General features: G+C 46.8%; 1 protein-coding gene across 2 annotated transcripts in view; it reads left to right on the forward strand.

Annotated features, from left to right (window-relative positions):
- Nucleotides 1–1,091: 1,091 nt before the first annotated feature.
- Nucleotides 1,092–25,810, forward strand: part of LOC148454219 (uncharacterized) — a 108,239-nt gene continuing 83,520 nt past the window's right edge. For both annotated transcript variants that reach the window (XM_088461189.1, XM_088461188.1), the window contains exons 1-3: nucleotides 1,092–1,174; nucleotides 19,210–19,324; nucleotides 21,634–21,707. In XM_088461189.1, coding sequence (XP_088317315.1) covers nucleotides 1,116–1,174; nucleotides 19,210–19,324; nucleotides 21,634–21,707 — 248 coding nt within the window. In that variant the 5' untranslated portion in view covers nucleotides 1,092–1,115. The remainder of the gene's footprint in view (nucleotides 1,175–19,209; nucleotides 19,325–21,633; nucleotides 21,708–25,810) is intronic.

Raw genomic sequence — 25,810 nt, forward strand, 5'->3', positions numbered from 1 at the left:
CCCCCCTCTCTCTCTCTCTCTCTCTCATCACTGTGAGTGCATGTGCCCCCCCTCTCTCTCTCTCTCTCATCACTGTGAGTGCATGTGCCTCTCTCTCTCTCATCACTGTAAGTGCATGTGCCCCTCTCTCTCTCTCTCTCTCTCTCTCTCTCTCTCTCTCTCTCCTCTCTCTCTCATCACTGTGAGTGCATGTCTCCCTCTCTCTGTCTGTCATAGTTTTAGCATGCCCTAATAGCAAAACTGTAGCAGTGCATGCTGGGTTATGTAGTTCCATAACAGCTGGAGTGTCAAGGTTAGCCAACACTGCACTACACCATAAGTTACCAAACGTGGTCCTCAAGGCTCCCAACAGTTCAGGTGTTAGATCTCCATGGCTGAGCACAGGTGGTTAAATCAAATTGACTGAGGTATTAAATAAGTTACCTATGCTCGGCCACGGCCCTCTCTAACGCCTGTGCTGTTGGGGAGCCTTGAGGACCGCGTTTGGGAACCTCTGCACTACACAATATTTTGACCGATTTGGCCAATTCTGACACGGGACGGCAAATCGTTCAAAATGTGTAGTGTGTACCCCCTATCATGATCCCGATGTGCCCTCCAACCGCTCCTACTTTGCATTCTCACATCTTTTGTACATGCAGCAAGATCTGAGGATGTCGTTAGCGATATCAGCATGGCCCCCGCTACCCCCCTCTGCCGTCGCTCCATCACTGCCGCCATCGGCAAGTGTGTATGCACTTGCCAATGCCGGCACCCCTGCCGGGTTTGTCGCTGATGAGGTTGGTACACGTTCGACATCGTCTGGTGCAGTGGTTCTCAAACTTGGTCCTCAGGACCCCACACAGGTCACGTTTTCCAGGTCACCCAGGTGGTGCACAGGTGTAGTCATTACTCATTGACACATTTTAAAAGATCCACAGATGAAGCTAATTATTTCACTTTTGATTCTGTGAGGATACCTGGAAAACATGCACTGTTTGGGGTCCTGAGGACCGAGTTTGAGAACCTGTGGTCTAGTGTGTACCGGTCTTAAGTTTGTTATTTACTATTATTTTCTTACATGTAATTTATGTCTATTTTTACAGCTGTCTTTTAAAAAAGAAAAACTGCTCCTGATGTCGTCTGATCAGCAAGATATAAACTACTGGTATCAGTGTTTGCTGACAGCGGTGAGGTCAGTGTCCTCTGTGTCAGTGTCCTCTGTGTCAGTGACCAATGACCTTTGTGTCTGTGACCTGTGTTTGTGTCTGTGACACGTGACCCGTGTGTCTGTGACACGTGACCCGTGTGTCTGTGACCCGTGTGTCTGTGACCCGTGTGTCTGTGACCCGTGTGTCTGTGACCTGTGACCCGTGTGTCTGTGACCTGTGACCCGTGTGTCTGTGACCTGTGACCCGTGTGTCTGTGTCCTGTGACCCGTGTGTCTGTGACCTGTGTCTGTGACCTGTGACCCGTGTGTCTGTGACCTGTGTGCCTTCTGTCCCTGCCTGTCAGTTACTGCCAAGTTCCAGACACCCCTCCACTTAGTCCTGTTCATAAATACAGAATTTGCCCATCCCGCACATTTATATTCCCTTGCTGTATTACCTCGGTTAGGATAACATTCATTTATCCATTACCTTTTTGATGATGTAATTTTTCCTCAAAGTTTGCCTAATCCCACCAGTCTCCAGTGTTAGTACATGTCCTCCTATTCTGTAGAATACTCCCCTCCTGGATCTTTGTAAATCCATTGATATATGTCATTGGGTTCTTTCCTTTCCTCCAAGTTGTACATGCTTAGACTAGCGGTCAAGGTTAACACTTCGGCTCGGGGGCCCGGTGAGAGGGCTCCCCTGGCTGTGGCATTAGCCCCCCGCTAGAAAAAGTCCGGTGCTGGTTCTAGATAATACAGGGGAACCTTACTCATTTTTTCCCCCTGTATTTCCAGAACTAGGACCGGATAAGAGCCCAGAGCTGGTTGCTCAAAGTACGGGGGACCCCTACGTCGTTTGTCCCCCGTATTTTGGCAACCAGGGATGGCTCTGATTAGCCCAGTGCTGGTTGTGCTTAAGTATAGGGGACTCCTACATCGTTTGTCCACTGTATTTAAGCACAACCAGCACTGGGTCACTAAAAGCCCGGAGCTGGTTGCTCTCCTTTGGGGGGTGGGGGGTCACGCCATTTTTTTCTTTTTTTACATAGGTTTTCATTTTTACCACAGCAGAACAGATGGGGGTCTATGATCCCGTCCGTGCTCTCTGTCAATGACACAGATGCATGTAGCACGGATCTCCCTGGTCCATGCTACATGCATCTGTGTCATATCGCACTCGATGTAATGATTATACAAATAGACCGTGCAGGATAGATTGGGTGAACATCATTCACCTCAGCTGCGGGAGAGAGTTCTAGGGCGATTGCTTATGAGATCGCATCGTGTATGGGCACCTCTAGGCCTGAGATGTTGAAGTACTTCCTTGACATAATTGGAATAATGGAGCGCTTATCAAACTGCTATGCACTGATAAAAATAATTCAAGTTTTAATAAGATTAATAGAACACTCCTAAAATACACTTCAAAAATTTTCATAAAAAGCACAAAATTCAAATGGTGATTCCTAAATAATAAAATCATAACCATCAAAGTGACTTCACATTTGGATTAGTTTCTCTATAGAGTTTAAAAAACTCTGCAATTATGAATACCTAATGATCTACAGTCAGGTGCATAAATATTGGGACATTGACAGAATTTTCAGATTTTGGCCTCTATTCACCACCACAATGGCTTTGAAATGAAACAAACAAGATGTGATTTACCTGCAGACTTTCAGATTTAATTTGAGGGTAATTACATCCAAATCAGGTGAACGGTGTAGGAATTGCAACGGTTTCTATATGTGCCTCCCACTTTTTAAGGGGCCAAAAGTAATGGGACTATCAACTCAAAAGCTATTTCATGGACAGGTGTTGGCTATTCCCTCGTTATTTCATTATCAATTAAGCAGGTAAAAGGTCTGGAGTTGATTCTAGGTGTGACATTTGCATTTGGAATCAGTTGCTGTCGACTCTCAATATGAGATCCAAAGAGCTGTCACTATCAGTGAAGCAAGCCATCATTAGGCTGAAAAATCAAAACAAATCCATCAGAGAGATAGCAAAGACATTAGGTGTGGCCAAATCAACTGTTTGGAACATTCTTAAAAAGAGAGAACGCATCGGAGAGCTCAGCAATACCAAAAGACCCGGAAGACCACGGAAAACAACTGTGGTGGATGACAAGAATTATTTCCCTGGTGAAGAAAAACCCCTTCACAACAGTTGGCCAAATCAAGAACACTCTCCAGGAGGTAGGTGTATATGTGTCAAAGTCAACAATCAAGAGAAGACTTCACAAGAGTGAATATAGAGGGTTCACCACAAGATGTAAACCATTGGTGAGCCTAAAAACAGGAAGATCAGATTAGAGTTTGCCAAACAACATCTAAAAAAGCCATTACAGTTCTGGAACAACATCCTATTGACAGATGAGACAAATATCAACTTGAACCAGATTGATGGGAAGAGAAGGAAAGGAACTGCTCATGATCCAAATCATACCACCTCATCAGTGAAGCATGGTGGTGGTAGTGTCATGGCGTGGGCATGTATGGCTGCCAATGGAACTGGTTCCCTTGTATTTATTGATGATGTGACTGCTGACAAAAGCAGCAGAATTAATTCTGAAGTGTTTCGGGCAATATTATATGCTCATATTCAGTCAAATGCTTCAGAACTCATTGGACGGCGCCTCACAGTGCAGATGGACAATGACCCGAAGCATACTGCAAAAGCAACCAAAGAGTTTTGTAAGGCTAAAAAGTGGAATGTTATGCAATGGCCAAGTCAATCCCCTGACCTGAATCCGATTGAGCATGCATTTCACTTGATGAAGACAAAACTGAAGGGAAAATGCCCCAAGAACAAGCAGGAACTGAAGACATTTGCAGTAGAGGCCTGGCAGAGCATCACCATGGATGAAACCCAGCGTCTGGTGATGTCTATGTGTTCCAGACTTCAGGCTGTAATTGCCTGCAAAGGATTTGCAACAAAGTATTAAAAAGTGAAAGTTAGATTTAGGATTGTTTAGTTTGTCCCATTACTTTTGGCCCCTTAAAAAGTGGGAGGCACATATAGAAACCGTTGTAATTCCTACACCGTTCACCTGATTTGGATGTAATTACCCTCAAATTAAATCTGAAAGTCTGCAGTTAAATCACATCTTGTTTGTTTCATTTCAAAGCCATTGTGGTGGTGAGTAGAGGCCAAAATATGAAAATTCTGTCAATGTCCCAATATTTATGCACCTGACTGTATACACCCTAAATGTCGCTATTTAGCGTTATAAGTCGCACAAGAAATAATTGCTTTCCAGACTTGGATTGTGGTTCCGAAGCACATAAAGATATTATTCACCAAAAAGCAGATAGTTACACGCTGTGATCTAAATACAATTAGCGCAAACAAATTATACAATCACAAGGTACAGTCGATACATACGCATGCGCTCTGAATCCAGATTCCCGGCATCAACTATGAAACCTCCATCAACAGCAAAGAAAGATGACTGACTAACAGATCCAGGTGCTTGCATATAAACCCTTGCAGAGATAGGCAATTCAATAGAACAAGTTGGCATAATCCCATTGGTTCTTCTTCCTGGTTCTTCTGTTACGATGCAGTTCATAGGTCAGTTTGTATTGTTATAGTTCAGCCTCCAACAGTTCTTTGTGTCTGTTTTCCCGCCGAAGAACAAGTCTAAACTGGCTGCATTGTAGAGTACATTTCAATGCCTAACTCTCTATGATCCATAATTTGCAGACGCATGTTGCGATTTCCTCGCCGATGGAACTGGGAATCTGCAAATAAAGTGGTTCAGAATGGCACCAAACACCGTCTGCTTATCATGTACTAAACCTGAGATCTTAAATAGTCGCTTTATTGCATAATTAATAATGAATAAAACCTTGGATATTAACCTTAATGCTAGGGAACCTTCCTATGTAAGTGTGCAGTGTGTAAGTGTAAGGATATTAAGAAAAGAAGCTAGTTAGCGTTGTGCGTCTACATGTTTGTGGAGTACACCGTGGTACGTGTTTTGCAGGATTGTTCATATTATATGTTTCAGTAAATGTATGTATTTATATAATGAGGACTTTTAACATTGTTCTATTGCGTGGGAATCGCACGACGCTAAATAATATCAAATAGTCTGTACTTATATTGTGTGAGATTCGCTAAAATGGCTCTGGGCAGCCATTCGCAAAATGGCGTCGTGTTGCCATTCGCAAAATGGCGTCATGCAGATTTAAATTTTAACAGATTCTGTCTCAGCCACTTATGCGGCTTCGACACAATTGGCCATACAAGATATGCAGTGTGTTGTTAATAAAAATCAGTTTATCATTCAGCATTAATAAAAGTAAGTAGCAGCAGAGTTAGTATCCCTTCTTTCTACTGCAGGGTCCATAGGGTATCCACAGGGATACCTTGGAGTATAGGTGATGGCTCTGCCGTCGGGCGCCACATAGTTAAACTTTCGGTCCCAGGATGCATCGGGGCCTCCTCTCCTATACCCCGCCCCCAGGCCAAGGCATCCTCAGTTTCGTGGGTGCCCGGCCGGAGATCGGGTCACCGCACAGAGGGGCTGCTCCGACAGCCCCTTAAGAACTTCAAGAATGGCTACATGGACAGTCCAGTGGACGTCCGTGATACCACTCAGACACCCCGCCGGCTACGACCACCGATATGGATCCGGGGAACTTGGCAGGCACCTGGGCGGTCCAGCTAGCAGGGAACCCCCAGGGGGCCTGGGACTGTGGCCGGACTTCACGAGGGACATTGAGGTAAGCAGCGGGCGTCTGCAGTAGGCGCCCGCTGACACACACTCCTTATTTTTTCCCCAGGGTTGGGGGCTCCCTGGGGACAGCTGCTTGTGGGGCCAGGTACTAACCTGCGCTGCCACTGAACCTCCTGGATAGGGGGCTAGAGCGGTGTGGATTCTCGCATCCTAGAGGTTAAATGCATGCCAGGGGAGCACGCTTCCCTGTTCAGCACAGGCGGCGCCTCCCCAGCTGCACACAAACCGCTTTACTCATTGAGTTCAGCGGGCTGTCCCAGCGTTACTCTCCTGGGCCTGCCCACTCAGAGTTCTTCGGCGGCCATCTTTTTTGTGCAATTCACCGGTCTCTGCACGCGGTGCCTGGGTCCCCCTGCATACCTCTTCTCTAGTCAGATCGGTGTATGTGGCGCTTTTTCCTAGTGCACATAATCTATTGGTTGATAATAGCGCTATTGTGCAGGCTGTTTCTGCTTCGTGTGTGATATGTTAGCGCTGTGTGTCTGATTTCTACTGCCAGACATTTTACTAATCTTCCTCCCTTTAACCCTCTCATTACCAGTACTGTCAGCAGGACTTACTGTGCGGTGGGTCACACTGTTTATGACGATTCCCCACAATTTGGCGCCCCTCCCCCAATCGCTGCACTAAATGTAATGTGGATATGGGTGAGAGTGATGTGTTTCAGGAGGTCTTGGGTACATCTTGCTATGCCCTTTCCTGTACTCCAACTATGCCAGTGATATCACTCCCAGGGGCTCAGGACCCGTGGGCTTCCCTGGCCCAGGCGTTACATGTTGGTGGATTGGTTGTCAGCCCCTCCTGCGTTCCCGCCAATGGGTTTCCAGCAGCAGGCGGTCATCCCGTCCCCCGTTATGGGGGTCCCGGGACTCATGATGGTGAAATGTCCCTCTTAGCAGACGCTTCCCCCTGCGGAACCTGTCTGGGTGAATCCGCTGTCCACTACGGTGCAGAACCTGACGGACATGTTACATGATCCTCCGTCTAGGTCTGCTAAGAGACTGTTTTTGTCACATCTCATCCCACAGTATAATGATGCTGTTGACATATCTTCTGCTGAAGGTGAACTCCTGGACGTATCGGAGTCCACTCCCAAGGAAGTGGAAGCCAAGTCTGCAATATTTATTCCAGGTCTAATTAGGGGCCATGCTAAATCATGGACGACGGCCATCCCCCCAGGTGGATTCTCATGTGACCCGTTTAGTGAAGAGTGCAACTCTGCCTACGCCGTCCATCTCTGACTGATGCCATGGACCGTAGGGTAGAGGTGTGTCTCAAGTCCATTTACTCCATTGCCGGAGTAGCCTCCAGACTGGCCAGGGCCGTCTGGTGGGTGGCCCAGGCCATAGAGAGTTGGGCGGATGCTCTGGAGGCGTCTTTTCCTCCAAAGGCTTCCAGTGAGCAAATTGTGCTGGTGGGCAAACTCCGAGATTCAGCTGTGTACATTAACGAGGCAGCTTTGGATATTGGTCTACTTACATCAAGGATTTTCGCAGCAGCAGTTTCTGCTAGTCGCTCCTTGTGGTTACGGTCTGGGAGAGCGGATGCTGAATCCAAGAAGGGATTAGAATGCTTACCTTATAATGGTCAGGTTATGTTTGGCCCTGATTTGGATGACAGCCATATCTGCTTGTCTTCCATCTGCTAAAGCCCCATCTGGGCCAGGGACCTCGTCCTTTTGGCCTTATCGTCCCCAGGGTAAGCCTAAGGTCAGTCCTTTCCGAGGCCCTCAGGGACCCAGCAAACAGGCTTGGAGCACCAGGCGTCCAGCCACCAAGCTGGACGACAAACCCTCAGCCTGACGGAACGGGCCTCCCCTTGGGGACCCCAGGGTGGGAGGCCGACTTCTACAATATGCCCAGTGCTGGTGTCAGACACTTGAGTAAGGGAAGTGGTCTCTCAGGGGTACACCCTCTTCTTCCGTAGCAGGCTTCCCCTCAGACACGCTCTATGCTCTAGTCAGGGGTCATAGTGCGGTCCTGTTCCCTCAAAGGGGGACGGGTATTATTTCAATCTCTTTCTGGTGCAGAAACCAAACTGTTCCTACCGTCCTATTCTCAACCTAAAATCCCTAAACAAGTTTCTCAAGGTACCCCGGTTCAGGATGGAAACCCTACGTTCCATTATTTTGGCTATGGAACCTGGGGATTTTATGGTGTCGCTGGATATTCAGGATGCTTACCTCCATATCCCAATTGCCGCAGCTCATCAATGGTTTCTCCAATTTGCTGTGCTGGATCACAATTACCAGTTTCAAGCTCTGCCGTTTGGCCTCTCTACGGCACCGCGGGTGTTTACCGAAGTAATGGCGGTCATGGCGGCCCATCTGCACTTACAGGGGGTTCGCCTACTCGCCTACCTGGACGACCACCTCCTATTGGCTGGGTCTCCAGAGGTGTTTTGCTGCCATCTGCAACTGAAGATATCAGTGTTGCAGGCTCACGGCTGGCTGATCAATTGGAAGAAGTCCTCCCTCATCCCATCCTAGAGAAGGCTATATCTGCGTGCGCTGTTATACTCTCTTCAACAGAGGATCTTCCTGACTGAAGAGAAGATCTCTTTGTTACATACAAGGATTCGCACTTGTCTCCACAGTCGCCGAGTGTCCATTCACTCGGCGATGAGATTACTGGGCTCCATGGTGTCGACATTCGACATGGTGGAATATGCAGAGGCTCTCCTGCTAGACGCTCTGGCAGTTCGGTGGACCTTCCAGTCTGCGTATCTGTTTCCTCAGTTCTCCCTTCCTTGAGTACTTCGCAAGTTCAAGCAAGAAGGGGGCAAGATCCTGCTGGTGGCTCCAGCTTGGCCCAGACGTCACTGGTACTCAGATCTTTATAGTTTCTCCATCGACACTCCTTTGCTGTTGCCTCAACGTCCGGACCTGTGGTCTCGGGGTTCTTGCCTTTACCCGGCTCTGGGTCATTTGTCTTTGACGGCGTGGCTCTTGAGACATGCCTCCTAAGGGCAAAGGGGTTCTTCAGCTATGTGGTGCATACCATGCTCGGAAGTCCGTTTCTGCCAGGATTTACCACAGGGTGTGGCATACCTACTTTGACTGGTGTCGCCCCAGGGGGTACGATCCCCAGGGATTTCGGATATCCATGGATTTCCTACAGGCGGGCCTGGACAAGGGTCTCCGCCTCGCCTCTTTGAAGGTAAATGTGTCCGCACTGCCAGTGTGGTTCCAGCGTAGGATTGCTTTGCTTCCTGATATCCACACCTTTATGCAAGGTGCTCTTCGCTTTGAGCCTCCCTTTGTCCCTACAGTGGCTCCTTGGGAATTGGTTGTGATCCTTTGGGCTCTCCAAGGACCTTCATTTGAACCCCTGGGCTCAGTGGCCTTCAAATGGCTTACAATGAAGATTAATTCTTCTAGCAGTGGCTTCTGCTAGAAGGGTGTCTGATTTGGGGGCTCTGTCATGTTACTCTCCTTTTCTGATTTTTCACAGGAACAGGGCGGTACTTATGACTCGCCCTGGTTTCCTTCCTAAGGTGCTCTGTAGTTTCCACATTACCAGGGAAATTATAGTACCGGCCCTTAACTCACCAGACCTTTCAGCAGGTGAGGCCTCATTGGACGTGGTACGTGCCCTTCGAATCTGCATGGACCGTACTAGTTCCCTTCGGAAGTCGGACTCTTTGTTCGTACCCTATGGTTTCCATAAGAAGGGTTGGCCGGCCAACAAACAGTCGTGGGTCAGGTGGATTCGCTTGGCAATCTCTGAGGCTTGCACTCATGAGGGTCTTCAGTGCCGCCCTCTGTTTCTGCTCATTCTACTCGGTCTGTGGATCCCTCTTGGGCAGCTTTCTGTGGCGCCTCGGTTGTTCAGCTTTGTAAGGCGGCCACGTGGTCTTCTGAACATACCTTTTGAAGGTATTATGCATTTGATACCTTTGACTCTCAGGATGCTTCCTTCGGGCGGCGGATTCTTTTTTCTGCACAGAAGCGTCCCCACCCTTGAAGGTACTGCTTTGGGACATCCCCAAGGTATCCCTGTGGATACCCTATGGACCCTGCAGTAGAAAATGAGAGATGGCAAGAACTTTTGTTATCTCTATTTCTATGAAGTCCATAGAGTTCCACAGGACACCCACCCTGTCGCCCTGTGCTTCAGATGGGTTTGGTTCTGGTCACCGGTTTCCCCTCTCCTTCTATGTGAGAAGACTTTGTGTTCCAGACTTCCTTCTCTCTGTTCATTCCTCCTCCGGCCTATGGCTTGGTACGAAACTGAGGATGCCTTGGCCTGGGGGCGGGGTATAGGAGAGGAGGCCCCGGTGCATCCTGGGACCGAAAGTTTAACTATGTGGTGCCCGACGGCAGAGCCATCAACTATACTCCAACGTATCCCTGTGGAACCCTATGAACTTCGTAGAAATAGAGATAACAAAGGTAAGTTCTTACCATATCTCTCATTTTAGGAACACTTAAACAGACAAGGAGTTAAATCCTACTAATCAGTGGGAAATGGTTAATCAGCTGGATCATTTTTGAGTGGGAAGTAGTGAGTCATTTGCAAATTGGCACAGTCCAAAAGTTAGATGTCATCCACACACTATCACATCAGTATACGAGTCTCTATAGACAATCAGACAGCGCAGGTGTCATCCACACACTATCACATCAGTATAGGAGTCTCTATAGACAATCAGACAGCGCAGGTGAGATCCACACACTATCACATCAGTATAGGAGTCTCTATAGACAATCAGACAGCGCAGGTGAGATCCACACACTATCACATCAGTATAGAAGTCTCTATAGACAATCAGACAGCGAAGGTGTCATCCACACACTATCACATCAGTATAGGAGTCTCTAGACAATCAGACAGCGCAGGTGTCATCCACACACTATCACATCAGTATAGGAGTCTCTATAGATAATCAGACAGCGCAGGTGTCATCCACACACCATCACATCAGTATAGGAGTCTCTATAGACAATCAGACAGCGCAGGTGTCATCCACACACTATCACATCAGTATAGGAGTCTCTATAGACAATCAAACAGCGCAGGTGTTATCCACACACTATCACATCAGTATAGGAGTCTCTATAGACAATCAGACAGCGCAGGTATCATCCACACACTATCACATCAGTATAGGAGTCTCTATAGACAATCAGACAGCGCAGGTGACATCCCACAATCCATGTCTCACAGCTGTGGTAGAAGAAATACTCTGTACAGTTTGCTGCCTTTATTCCGGGTATCATAGTAACTGCTGGCAGATGCCAATGGGATGCACTCAGGAAGCTGACGGTGGAAATGCCGACCGCCGGCTTCCCGGCTGTCAAATCCCGGCAAGGTACTAATAGTCATCGATATCCCGACTCCTGTCATTATACCTAGTCCGGGAGCCCGATGCCCGGCATACCGAACGAAGGTTAGCTGGGCACGGACAGCTGCAAGGATTTAGGTTTTAGGGCTCCCGGGAGGACTTAGGGTTGGGCACCCACCCCGGGAGGGTTAGGTTCAGGCTAGGGGAAGGGGGGGTTAGGGTTAGGTACTAGGGGGGGAGGTTAGGGTTAGGCACCCATCCCGGGAGGGTTAGGTTCAGGCTAGGGGAAGGGGGGGTTAGTGTTAGTTACCCCCCTCCCCCCCCCCCCGGGAGACTTAGGTTTAGGCTGCAGGGAAGGGGAGGTTAGGGTTAGGTACTAGGTTGGGGAGGTTAAGGTTAGGCACCCCTAAGGGAGGGTTAGGGTAGGGTTAGGGGTACTTACCAAATTCAGCTGTCGGGATCTTCACCCCTGCCGGGCTTCCGCTGTCGGGATTTGAACCATGCGGCCGGCGGTGTTACATACTGAATCCGCTGCCAATGAGCAGTCAGATGAGGGTGAATGAGAAAGATGTTACCAGCCCTCTCTGACCTTTCCTGCTGCTATTAGCAGTGATAAGATGTTTCCAGCCCTCTCTGACCTTTCCTGCTGCTATTAGCAGTGATAAGATGTTACCAGCCCTCTCTGACCTTTCCTGCTGCTATTAGCAGTGATAAGATGTTACCAGCGCTCTCTGACCTTTCCTGCTGCTATTAGCAGTGATAAGATGTTACCGGCCCTCGCTGACCTTTCCTGCTGCTATTAGCAGTGATAAGATGTTACCGGCCCTCGCTGACCTTTCCTGCTGCTATTAGCAGTGATAAGATGTTACCAGCCCTCTCTGACCTTTCCTGCTGCTATTAGCAGTGATAAGATGTTTCCAGCCCTCTCTGACCTTTCCTGCTGCTATTAGCAGTGATAAGATGTTACCAGCGCTCTCTGACCTTTCCTGCTGCTATTAGCAGTGATAAGATGTTACCAGCCCTCTCTGACCTTTCCTGCTGCTATTAGCAGTGATAAGATGTTACCAGCGCTCTCTGACCTTTCCTGCTGCTATTAGCAGTGATAAGATGTTACCGGCCCTCGCTGACCTTTCCTGCTGCTATTAGCAGTGATAAGATGTTACCGGCCCTCGCTGACCTTTCCTGCTGCTATTAGCAGTGATAAGATGTTACCGGCCCTCTCTGACCTTTCCTGCTGCTATTAGCAGTGATAAGATGTTACCGGCCCTCTCTGACCTTTCCTGCTGCTATTAGCAGTGATAAGATGTTACCGGCCCTCTCTGACCTTTCCTGCTGCTATTAGCAGTGATAAGATGTTACCAGCGCTCTCTGACCTTTCCTGCTGCTATTAGCAGTGATAAGATGTTACCGGCCCTCGCTGACCTTTCCTGCTGCTATTAGCAGTGATAAGATGTTACCGGCCCTCGCTGACCTTTCCTGCTGCTATTAGCAGTGATAAGATGTTACCAGCCCTCTCTGACCTTTCCTGCTGCTATTAGCAGTGATAAGATGTTTCCAGCCCTCTCTGACCTTTCCTGCTGCTATTAGCAGTGATAAGATGTTACCAGCGCTCTCTGACCTTTCCTGCTGCTATTAGCAGTGATAAGATGTTACCAGCCCTCTCTGACCTTTCCTGCTGCTATTAGCAGTGATAAGATGTTACCAGCGCTCTCTGACCTTTCCTGCTGCTATTAGCAGTGATAAGATGTTACCGGCCCTCGCTGACCTTTCCTGCTGCTATTAGCAGTGATAAGATGTTACCGGCCCTCGCTGACCTTTCCTGCTGCTATTAGCAGTGATAAGATGTTACCGGCCCTCGCTGACCTTTCCTGCTGCTATTAGCAGTGATAAGATGTTACCGGCCCTCGCTGACCTTTCCTGCTGCTATTAGCAGTGATAAGATGTTACCAGCCCTCGCTGACCTTTCCTGCTGCTATTAGCAGTGATAAGATGTTACCGGCCCTCGCTGACCTTTCCTGCTGCTATTAGCAGTGATAAGATGTTACCGGCCCTCGCTGACCTTTCCTGCTGCTATTAGCAGTGATAAGATGTTACCGGCCCTCGCTGACCTTTCCTGCTGCTATTAGCAGTGATAATCGAGCTGAGCTACACGGAATCTTGATGCTAAAGGTGCACACACAGGGTCACACTTTGTAGGACGATATGAACAATATCGTTATTTCGTTCATTTTTTGCCCCCTTCCAACCACCAAACGACGGATGATGCGCGGGCACGGATGAACGATAACGACCATCGCCCCTGCATGCAGTCCAACCTGGTCGATATCAACCAAGTGACTAGAGGGACGCGTGATTGTTGATTTCGGGGTGTTATAGTGGTTTGGGGGTTGGTGGTGTGCTGGATGATCGATATCTGACTGTGTATGCACTATAAGAGCTGAGTGTAGATGGTAACTGCTGTCTGTTCCTTTAGCTGGCAATGACTTAGCTGGCAGTGAGTGCTTCTTAGTGTGTGGTAATGAAATGCTGCCCTCTCCTGCTTCTGTGTGCTGAGGACTTCCGCATCCGTCACAGTGGGGGGCCTTGCTTAACCTTCGTATATCCAAAATGGGGTCAAAGATTTTTATATGCATACTGAATAGTATTTATACATAATTATTGATAATTTTTGTATTTTACTTTTAGTCAGTAATGCTATTGTGAATTTTGATCTAAAAAATAACACAATTATTTGTTAAAATCAATTAGTATTAGTCGGGTCAAATCTGACCCCATTTTGGGATGCTGCGTCATGACTTGCATCGGTGCGAATATTTATTTGTCTAGTAAAAGGAGGGGTTACCTGCACCACATTATAATGGTCAGTTGTGACACGTGCCAGGGCATCACATAAACTTGTGGCGTCTAACAAATCATTCATTTCACATGTTTTTACAAAGTTCATTGCGTAATGTCGAGATTTTTGACCCAAAAAGAGTTGGAGAAAGAACAGAAAATGTGGAAGATGACCTTTCGTGGTTTTCATGAATTGCATTGATATTGGAGCAATAAATGCTTATATTTTATATTGCATCAAGAATCCCGATTATCAACATGCTCAAGAGGATTATTCCTGAAAGAATTGATGCGTCCTCTGGTGCAGCAACGTGTAGAAAGAGGATTCACCGGAGTCCAGAAAAGTATTCAACGTGCTATAAAAGTTGTCGTCAATGTCAAAGTCGTCAGTGAAATATCTCAGTCTAGATGAGCTGTGAAATGAGGACGTTGTAAATTATGCCCCAGGGAGAGCGGCAGAAAAAGCTCTGAACGATGTGAGGAAAGCGACGACTATTTCTGTGAGGACCATATACAAATAGAGATTTATAAGCGATGTTGTGACTGCAACAAGTGAATTTAGTGTATTGCTAACCACACTCACTTACCAGCTATTACAAGTACATTTTGATTTAATTGTCTGTGCAATGTATGAATTGTATTTCATTAAATTTCGTTAATTAGATTACTGGGGGTAAATTTACTAAAGTGAGTTTTTAGAAGTGGAGATGTTGCCCATAGCAACCAATCAGATTCTGCTTAACATTTAACCAACTAGAACAGGGTTTCCAACCGCGGTTCTCAAGGCACACGAACAGTCCAGGTCTTAAGGATAACCATACTTGAACACAGCTGACTTAATTAGTACATCAGTTATTTTTACTTAACCTTCTGTGCGTAACCATGGATATCACTAATACCAGGACTTGTGCCTTGAGGGCCGAGGTTGGGAATCACTGTTCTAGAAGATAATAGCTAGAATCTGATTGGTTGCTATGGGCAACAGCTTCATTTCTAAAAACTCTCAGTTTAGTAAATATACCCCCTGGTGTTGCGTATTATTGAATATAGTAGGTATAGGATAGCCTCACCATACATTTCAATGCAGAATAACTCATTTAACCTGGGGTCAACTTTGACCCCATATCGGGCTAAAGTACACACGAGAATATTTTGGGCACCCGAAGGCTGTTTCCTCAGAAGCAGTAACAGACCCTCAGGGCCTGATTCAGAGCCGCTCGTTCGCTCCGAGCGATGTTCGCACATCTGCACATGCGTATGGGTTGTAATACGCATGCGCGAACCAGTCAGTGCGGTCAGAAATCGTGTGCTCGCAAAATAGCGAATGCCTGCTAATTTGAGTGACAGGATGAGGCGTTTGTGGGTGGTAACAAGGGAAGGTGCTTGAAAACGGGGAGTGGCGATCCGAACGCAGGCGTGCCAAAAGGTCAAAACGGGCGTTTTAAGGGTGTGCATAATTAACAAAGCAGCGTCATCGACCACGTCACTTGGTTCACTTTTAGCCTGAACTGCTCGCATGATTGCAGTAGGAAAATGCAACCACAAGAATAGCGAGCAGTTCATACGCCGTTCAATGTACTCGAATAATCTAATAAATGGCGGAGATGACTTATGATGCGAGCGGGCAGGGGGCGTTTTTTACAAAATAGCGAGCGCATGTTTCGTTCATTCCTTCAGACATAGAGGTGTCAACAGACCGCAAAGAGTGAGTGCTCAATTTAAATAGCCAGACCCTTTTGCTGAATGAGCGAGCGCAAATAGCGTCCGGCTCTGAATCAGACCCTCAGTCTCTTCACATAACCAATCAACTATCTCAATTAACCCATATTGTTCCAAAGCAAAAAGTGCTCCATAGAGAGGAATCACTTAAAAGCCAGCATGGCATAATAAAAAAATATATACAGTACATTTACCACTTAAAAGCATCATTATATATAAAATTCAAAGTTTACAAATAAAAAGAGTGGTTTTTAAAGCATGTCTGATTGAAGTGTATTAGAATAAATTAGATATGGAGGGATGGGAGATATCTGCAGAATTTACTCAGATCATAGTACACAAATATAAATAAATAAAAAAATGTAAATGAAAAAAAAAATTAAGAAAATTAAAGTGTTTAAAAAAAAAATATATATATATAATATGGTCCTCCCTGCCTCGCAGGTCTTGACACGGCCTCCCACTGGCCTGGCTTTGCAAACTGGGCTCTATAGCTGCCACAGTCCCACTTAGTCTCCACATTCAGCCTGATTGGTCTGCCTCAGTCCTACCTGGACTGACTCCACTCGGCAGGCATTAGATGGGGTGAAAGCTCCTTTTTCTTCCATGTGTGGACGGCCTCTCCTGTCCCACACAGAATCCTTGGCTCAGTATAGCCACCTAGCTTTATCTTGCCACACCTGTCAAACAACTCTGAAATTAATGGTAAAGGATATTAACCTTTCACTGTAATTTAATTGAGGCCACAGTAATTGATACAGGGGCGATGACTGCTATCCTTTTTCTTAGCAAAGAAATAACCGCTCTGGCTGGAGATGTAGCTGGTCGCATAAAGCCCATTTTAATGTACTTCGAGATAGCTAGTAAGGAGAGTGGGTAAATTTGGCCTCTAGGTGGTGTTTTGCCTGGAAGCATATCAATGGGACTGCTCCAGTCCCTTTGTGGAGGCAAAGTCTAGGATGCCTGTTTATTGAAAACATCCAGATATTCCCTATAGGTAATTGGAGAGAGTGCTGCATCTAGTAATAGACTGATGTGGCAAAACCCTTGCATGCAGAACCCCAAGACAGCACTTGGAGTGAAGACCAATCGATGTGTGGTTTGTGTCTCAGGAGTCAAGGGAATCCAAGCACCAGCGAGTTGGAAGCTTTAAAATGATGAGGATTGGCAGTTCCGAATGAAGAGGCCCCACCTCAGCACTTAAAAGGAAAGTTTAGTGGATACAACGGTTATCCACAGCCATGAGATAATTGTTCATAGACAGGGGAATTGGAGGATAAACCAGTTCCTCAGCCAAGGCTGCTGTCATAAATTTCCTGCAGCTCCAGAATTACTCAAAGCTGGTAGATACTTAGACCCTAAAGGGTACTTTAAAGTAACATAACTGGTACAGTCAAAAGAGCTTGTGCAGACACACCTCAACTGACCTCACCCGATTCAGGTGCTGACGGTTCCTGATTTTTTGGGTCATGAGACCAGAACATAACAAGGACCGCATAGTACAAAGACAGATTTTCACGGGAACGTCTTTGATGTGAGGCATGCCCAGTTTACTTGCATGGGTTCCCCCATGTTTTGAGATGATTGCTGTAAGCGAGGACTTAAGCGGGCTTTAGGACGCTCGTTACTTCCCATTTCTTGTACTTGTTTTCTGAAGCACAGACCTACTTTGTTATATAGAGATATTGGATCATTGAGATCAGTGGGTAAGTCCCGAGCAGATAATTCATCTTTCAAACTATCTGAAAAAACCTTGCCAAAAGGCAGCAAGCAGTGCCTTGTTATTCCACTTCAATTCTGATGCCAATGTATGGAACTGAACTGCATTCTGGCCCACCCTGCAATACCCCTGGCACAGCCGCAGAATGTAAAAGGCAGTAAATGTACTCCTGCCGGCTTTATCGAAGATCCTTCGAATTGTAGTCACAACCCGATAATAATTGTATAGTAAGGTGTCCCAAAAGTGGTGATACCCGGGGCTAAGGCTTGCCCGGAGAGAAGAGACACAATATAGGCAATCTTGTCAGGAGCGGGAAGGTTAGATGAGGCGTAGAGGACGGAGAGCTGAATCTTTTAAGGTCAGCTTAGAATCCGGACTCTATCAAGGATGACTTGAATACTGTTTATCCAAGATGAGTTGCGTCTTGGTTCCCCAACCGTTTAGCCGGACTCTGTATTGAGTCCACCATTTGGGTTTGTCCACCTGCCAAGTACATTTGATCCAGAATAAACTGTCAGGTCACTGGGGATTTCTGAATTCAGTTTTGGACTCGGAGGGTCGACTTGGGTATTATGAAAATGAAGTAAGTGAGGAGGCTTGATGAGACTCCTCATGTGGAAGACGATTGAGTACCAGGGTTTACGGGGTGTAGCCTGGTAAATAGGGAGTGCTACAGGACCCGCAATCAGTCCTAAGATGGATGCTGAAACTGGTATAGAGACACCGTGTAGAGTGAATGTCGACACTTACAGGAAAATAAGCTCCACTCACTGTAGTAATAGAGCCTTTGAGAAGTGGAATACACCACACTGAGTCTTAATAGATGAATGCACAGTGAGGAATGGATACTGGTACTTGCAGACTGAACAAGGAACACAACTAGTAACCAGGACATACCAGGGAATAGTGGGTGGGAGCCAGTAGCAGGTCCCAGGAGTGAAGTTGTTCTGGCACCATCTGCTCATCGGAACAGCCTTAAATAGCTGATCCTAGAGCGGCTTCTTCTTGCTGATCAGATAATCAGCTGATCGGAATCAAGATGGCGGCGCCCATGCACTGCCAATGTGAGTGATGATCCCATTTATATGCCTATCACCTGGCTGATTGGCAGATACCAGAACCAGAGATGTCTTCGGCGGCCCACGGAAACTCCCAAGGCAATGAAGTGGCAGCTCTAGTATCGAAGCTTGGAAGCACGATGTGTGACATTATTATTCATTGGGAAGGGTGAACTAGAGGTACTGCACTATGGTCTTACATTTATACATTACAATAAGGAATCGCCAACCCTGGAGGTGCAACGTAAAAGCCTCAGTTTCTCCCTCCGAAAACCACATTAATGCATACTTCTAACTGAATAGCAAAATGTTGCTGCCATGAAGTTTACCTGCGTAAAATATGTGTTCCTAGTTAATGCACCATGCTATATTAGAATATATAAACGCTGATTCTCACATTGTGGGCCACTTTCTAATGTGACATCAAATAGAGCAAATTTATATTGTATGTATAAACAATGCTTTGTACAAATGTGCTATGCCTTCCAGCTGTACCTTACTGCTATGGCTTTGTTATTTTTGTATCTTAAAACAATGTTTTTTTGTACCATTAGGCTGCCATTTTGTGTTCTTACTGTCCAAATTCATCCAACATGTAACAAAACAACTTTAACACTAGAGATTTATCACCTTTGAGTTAATACTCTGTGATGAAAACTTTTTGAAAGGAGAATTTCAGGTTTATAACCAATAAGATCTGGTTTTGCAGGAAACTTCACCCAGACGGCAGCAGTAATTCAAAGAATGACGGCCTGCAGATGTCTCAGCGATGTCCTCAGTTACCACAAAACCTTTCTTCTACTCGAGCTCCCAAGAGACAACATGTGAGAAATGTGTGCTGAAGGTAGAAGAGTGGAATGCTGGAGAATGTGGAGGTAGTAAAGGAATAGTGGAGGAAGTCCAGAAAGAGTGTGACAGAATGTAATGGTAGTAAAGTATGAGTAGTGACAGAAAGTAATGGTAGTAAAGTATGAGTGTGACAGAATGTAATGGTAGTAAAGTATGAGTGGTAGAATGTAATGGTAGTAAAGTATGAGTGTGACAGAATGTAATGGTAGTAAAGTATGAGTAGTGACAGAAAGTAATGGTAGTAAAGTATGAGTAGTGACAGAATGTAATGGTAGTAAAGTATGAGTGTGACAGAATGTAATGGTAGTAAAGTATGAGTGGTAGAATGTAATGGTAGTAAAGTATGAGTGTGACAGAATGTAATGGTAGTAAAGTATGAGTGGTAGAATGTAATGGTAGTAAAGTATGAGTGTGACAGAATGTAATGGTAGTAAAGTATGAGTGGTAGAATGTAATGGTAGTAAAGTATGAGTGGTAGAATGTAATGGTAGTAAAGTATGAGTGGTAGAATGTAATGGTAGTATAGTATGAGTAGTGACAGAATGTAATGGTAGTAAAGTATGAGTGGTAGAATGTAATGGTAGTAAAGTATGAGTGTGACAGAATGTAATGGTAGTAAAATATGAGTGTGACAGAATGTAATGGTAGTAAAGTATGAGTGTGACAGAATGTAATGGTAGTAAAGTATGAGTGTGGTAGAATGTGGGTGTAGTGCAGCAGGAAGAGGAGTTGGTAATAGGAGAGTGCAGCAGAAAGGAGTTTTTTAATAGAAGTATGTAGCAGGGAGGAGTTGGTAATAGAAGAGAGCAGCAGGAAGAGGAGTTGGTAGTAGAAGAGAGCAGCAGGAAGAGGAGTTGGTAGTAGAAGAGAGCAGCAGGAAGAGGAGTTGGTAGTAGAAGAGAGCAGCAGGAAGAGCAGTTGGTAGTAGAAGAGAGCAGCAGGCAGAGGAGTTGGTAATAGAAGAGAGCAGCAGGAAGAGGAGTTGGTAGTAGAAGAGAGCAGCAGGAAGAGGAGTTGGTAATAGAAGAGAGCAGCAGGAAGAGGAGTTGGTAGTAGAAGAGAGCAGCAGGAAGAGGAGTTGGTAATAGAAGAGAGCAGCAGGAAGAGGAGTTGGTAGTAGAAGAGAGCAGCAGGAAGAGGAGTTGGTAGTAGAAGAGAGCAGCAGGAAGAGGAGTTGGTAGTAGAAGAGAGCAGCAGGAAGAGGAGTTGGTAGTAGAAGAGAGCAGCAGGAAGAGGAGTTGGTAATAGAAGAGAGCAGCAGGAAGAGGAGTTGGTAGTAGAAGAGAGCAGCAGGAAGAGGAGTTGGTAATAGAAGAGAGCAGCAGGAAGAGGAGTTGGTAGTAGAAGAGAGCAGCAGGAAGTTGTAGTATAGAACATATGGATCACCCAGACTGAGACCCACATGTCATAAAGGACATTTTGTTCATAAAAATTACACATCTATGTAAATTATTTAATGCTTAAAGGTAGACTAAAGCCTCTGTTTATCATTTATATGTATGCCAGTCTATACATATCTAAGTAACTGCAGTGCCCATATATAGATAATTATGTCCCCTGAGCTCTCCTACCCACATACAGTAATTATAATGATAGGTCAGACTTTGCAGTGTACATTGGTGATTTATACACATGTGCTCGGTAAGTGATCTGAACTGAATCAGACATGACCAGGACATTGTCCTAAAGATATGGTAGAAGCTGGAGTTTGATGCTGGGTACACACTGACCGATATATTGGCCGATGAATTGATCGGCCAATATATCGGGTGCCCGTCGACCAGTGTGTACCAGCGATATGTCTGTGAACGATGTTCAGACATATCGCGCCGGCTCTGCTGAACAGCCGATGGCAGATATATCTGTCCATCCAGCAGTGTGTATGGGCAGTCTGCCGACCACCCGCACACTTGCAGCAGAGGCCGTGGGGAGGGGGACGGGACCCGAGACCAGAGACAGATGATGGTCATTGTGTATGTGTGCCCATCAGCTGCAGATATCTGGTGAGTGTGTTCCCAGATTGAGGTAGAAATATTTCTCTTTGTGGTAGAGCTACATTGGATATTGGGTAATAATGAAATAGCTCTTTTACCTCTGTGGCTTGTCCAACGTAAAGTTTTTTAAATACTGCAATGAAAAACTCCACATTTATCCTAAACTTATGCAACACAGGTAAAACCACCTCAACCTCTCCTTACAGCAGATCCTCTAACATTGAAACTAACTTGTCCCCTCCACACGGCCTAAGAGAAGCATTGCAGTAAGTGTGTGATTCTTTCTCTAGGTGGACGGTGTGATCCCATTTGACGCCACAATACTTGGAGACACATCAGCCAAGAGACTGAAAACTTCAGAGTGGTACGTTCTTACTCACACAGACATAGAACATTCCGCACTAACTGAACCAAACAGCCATGAGACTGTCATTAGTCTGATAAGATGAGACAGGGATGTGAGGGTTAATAGGGGGTTATTTAGTGATAATTGTCACGCTCCGGACTATTAACACCACTTTCTTACCTCTCCGGTGCCTGTCCGGGATAGCACAGAGGTCTGCTCACGCTGCACATTGCTCCCGGCTGGTGCTGAGATCTGTCCAGGATAGCACAGAGGTCTGCTCACGCTGCACACTGATCCCGGCTGGTGCTGAGGCCTGTCCAGGATAGCACAGAGGTCTGCTCACGCTGCACATTGCTCCCGGCTGGTGCTGAGGCCTGTCCAGGATAGCACAGAGGTCCGCTCACGCTGCACATTGCCCTCGGCTGCTGCTGAGGCCTGTCCAGGATAGCACAGAGGTCCGCTCACGCTGCACATTGCTCCCGGCTGGTGCTGAGGTCTGTCCAGGATAGCACAGAGATCTGCTCACGCTGCACATTGCTCCCGGCTGGTGCTGAGGCCTGTCCAGGTTAGCACAGAGGTCTGCTCACGCTGCACATTGCTCCTGGCTGGTGCTGAGGTCTGTCCAGGATAGCACAGAGGTCTGCTCACGCTGCACATTGCTCCCGGCTGGTGCTGAGGCCTGTCCAGGATAGCATAGAGGTCTGCTCACGCTGCACATTGCTCCCGGCTGGTGCTGAGGTCTATCCAGGATAGCACAGAGGTCCGCTCACGCTGCACATTGCTCCCGGCTGGTACTGATGTCTGTCCAGGATAGCACAGAGGTCTGCTCACGCTGCACAACACTCCCGGCTGGTGCTGAGGCCTGTCCAGGATAGTACAGAGGTCTGCTCACGCTGCACATTGCTCCCGGCTGGTGCTGAGGCCTGTCCAGGATAGCACAGAGGTCCGCTCACGCTGCACATTGCCCTCGGCTGCTGCTGAGGCCTGTCCAGGATAGCACAGAGGTCTGCTCACGCTGCACATTGCTCCCGGTTGGTGCTGAGGTCTGTCCAGGATAGCACAGAGATCTGCTCACGCTGCACATTGCTCCCGGCTGGTGCTGAGGTCTGTCCAGGATAGCACAGAGATCTGCTCACGCTGCACGTTGCTCCCGGCTGGTGCTGAGGCCTGTCCAGGATAGCACAGAAGTCTGCTCACGCTGCACATTGCTCCCGGCTGGTACTGAGGCCTGTCTGTGCTGCTCCTGCCCCGTGTCTTGTCACTGAGCATGGAGAGGGCTCTCTGCAGCCTCTCGGTCACAGCGTGTCTCCCCAGTATGATGTCACACAGGCTGCACACCAGAGCTCCCTCCTAAACAACAGTATGGGCGCAGCCATGTTGTACTCAGTCACCTGACACTCTTCCTCTACTCAGAGCGCTGCTCCCAGACCAGCTGATTGCAGCAACCAATCCCTGGGGATCCTCTCCTATAAATTCTAGACTGGTCTCTGTTGCCAGTACAACGTCGCTTCTTGCTGAAGTTACTCTCAGTGCTGAGCTCCCAGGCCTGATTCACTACGGATCGCGATATTGCGTACGCACGCAGTTGAACTGTGATACCATGCTAATACATTGCTCCCTCCTGGTGCTGAGGCCTGTCTGTGCTGCTCCTGCCCCGTCCGCTTAGTTTCCCTGTTACTGAGCATGGCAATGGCTCTTCGCATCCTCTTGGTCACAGCGTGTCTCCCCAGTATGATGGCACAGGCTGCACGCCAGAGTTCCCTTCTAAACCGACAGTATGGGCGCAGCCATGTTGGACTCTGTCACCTGACACTCTTCCTCCACTCGGAGTGCTGATCCCAGACCAGCTGATCACAGCATCCAATCCCTGGGGATCCTCCCCTATAAATTCCATTTCCAGACTGGCCTCTGTTGCCAGTACATCTCGTCTTGCTGAAGTTATGCTCAGTGCTGAGCTCCCAGGTACTATGTATCTGTACGGTCCCAGTTGGTTATATCCCGTTCCTATATCTGGTAAACAAGTCTCCTATACCATCTTGCACACCAGTCTGGTTTTTACCACTGAGACTTGTTCTCACAGTCACCATTAGTTCCAGCCGATACCTCCAACCATCGGTCTCATCCAATGCTTCCAACATTGGACTCTTATCAATTAAGTTCCTCATTTCATCAACATCTGTTCCAACTGATCAAGTTTGTCAATTCATCAACATCTGATTCAAATCCGTCAAGTTTTTAAAATCAACATCGGTCTCATACCAATTCAGCTCTTAATCCAGCATCATTGGTCCCAATCTGATTCTGCTCATTCATTCAGTATTATCACCTCCAGTTCTCATTCCAACCTGCTGTTTAATAAAGATATTATATTTCTGTCCTCGCCTTCGGGCCCATCATCCACTGCTGTATTTCTGTCTCCTCACATCATTACCCGAGGAAGTCCTGGCTCAAACCACCCAAGTTCCTTCACACATCTCTGATCTTCCCTTCAGCCTCCCACGTCTGTACCTACCCAAACCAACCCTCAGGCGTGACAATAAGATAACATTGGGATGTGAGGGTTAATAGGGGGGTATTAAGTGATTAAATGAAACAGGGAAGTGAGGTTTAATAGGGGGACACTCAGTAATTAAATGAAACCGGAATGTGAGGGTTAATAAGGGGTTATTTAATGATCAGATGACATTGGGATGTGAGGGTTAATAGGGGGTTACTCTGATAAAATGACACAGGAATGTGAGTGTTAATAGGGGTTATTCAGTGAGAAGCAGAGACATGGATGTGGCTGTTAATTATTATCCTTTATATGGCGCCAGAAGGGTTCCGGAGCGCTTCACAAAGTACATAAACAGTTGACCAGAACAAGAGAACAGTGACTTGCAGGACAAGTACATGGTACAATGCCGCAACAGCGGCCATAACACACAAATAAGTTGCAGGGTGGCAGAAGTCCAGGGTTAGGAACCTTTGTAAGGTGCATAGAGTAGATCACAGGTTCTCAAACTCTGTCCTCAGGACAACAAACGGTGCATGTTTTGCAGGTCTCCACAGAATCACAAGTGCAATCATTTGCTCAACTTGTGGATCTTTTAAATTGAATGTGAGTAATGAGTACACCTGTGCATCTGCGAGGTGATCTGCAAAAAGAGAACTCTCTTTGGTCCTGAGGACCACTGGAGTAGATAATAGTATAAGTAAGGGAAGGAAAAGCACATGGGGGAAGAGGGCCCTGCTCATAAGACCTTACATTCTAAAGGGGGAGGGTCAGACATACAAGGGTGACACAGATTGGGTAGACAGTGAGTATGGAATTGTGGGTTAGGATGAGAGATGGATGGTTTTGATGAAAACGTGGGTCTTGAGAGCCCATTTGAAGTTTTGTAAATAGGTTGAGAGTCATAGAGGAGAGGTAGAGAATTCCAGAGGTAGGGAGCTGCCCAGGCAAAATCTTGGCGGCTGGAGTGGGAGGAAGTGATCAGTTGGCAGGAGAGACGGCATTCATTTGTAGAGTGAAGAAGAGCGGGCAGGATTGTGAAGGAAGATGTAAATGGGGGATTTGTTAGTGAGTGTGAGATGCTTGAATTAGGTTCTGAAGGGGAAGGGGAGGCAGATGTAATACTTCTTGAGAGTAATATGAGCTGGGTAGCAGAATTGAGAACAGATTGGAGGCAGGAGTGAAGGAGTCCAGATAAGAGGAGGTTACAGTAGTCCAATCTGAAGATGACCAGTGAGTGGATGAGATACTTAGTTGCCTCCTGGTTGAGAGAGGGTCTGGTCCTGGAAATGTTTTTGAGTTGGAAACTGCAGGACTGCGAGATATACTGAATGTGTGGTTTGAAGGAGAGGGAGGAGTCCAGGATAACTTCAAGACAGCGCACTTGGACGCTAGAGGAGATGTGCTGGCAATAGATTATGAAATTGTGTGAATGCGGTTATGCGGGAGGATGGGAAGATGATCAGTTCACTCTTAGACATGTTAAGTGTACAAAAGCACTGGGACATCCAGGAAGAGGTAGCAAAGAGACAGTTGGAGATACAAGTGAGGAGGAGAGGTCATGGGAGGAAAGGTAGATCTAAGTATCATTACCATAGAAATTTTTTTGGACTCCTAAAGAGCTGAT

Source organism: Taudactylus pleione, unplaced genomic scaffold (genome assembly GCF_031769625.1).
Source record: "Taudactylus pleione unplaced genomic scaffold, aTauple2 ptg001026l, whole genome shotgun sequence".
NCBI classification, from domain to species: domain Eukaryota; kingdom Metazoa; phylum Chordata; class Amphibia; order Anura; family Myobatrachidae; genus Taudactylus; species Taudactylus pleione.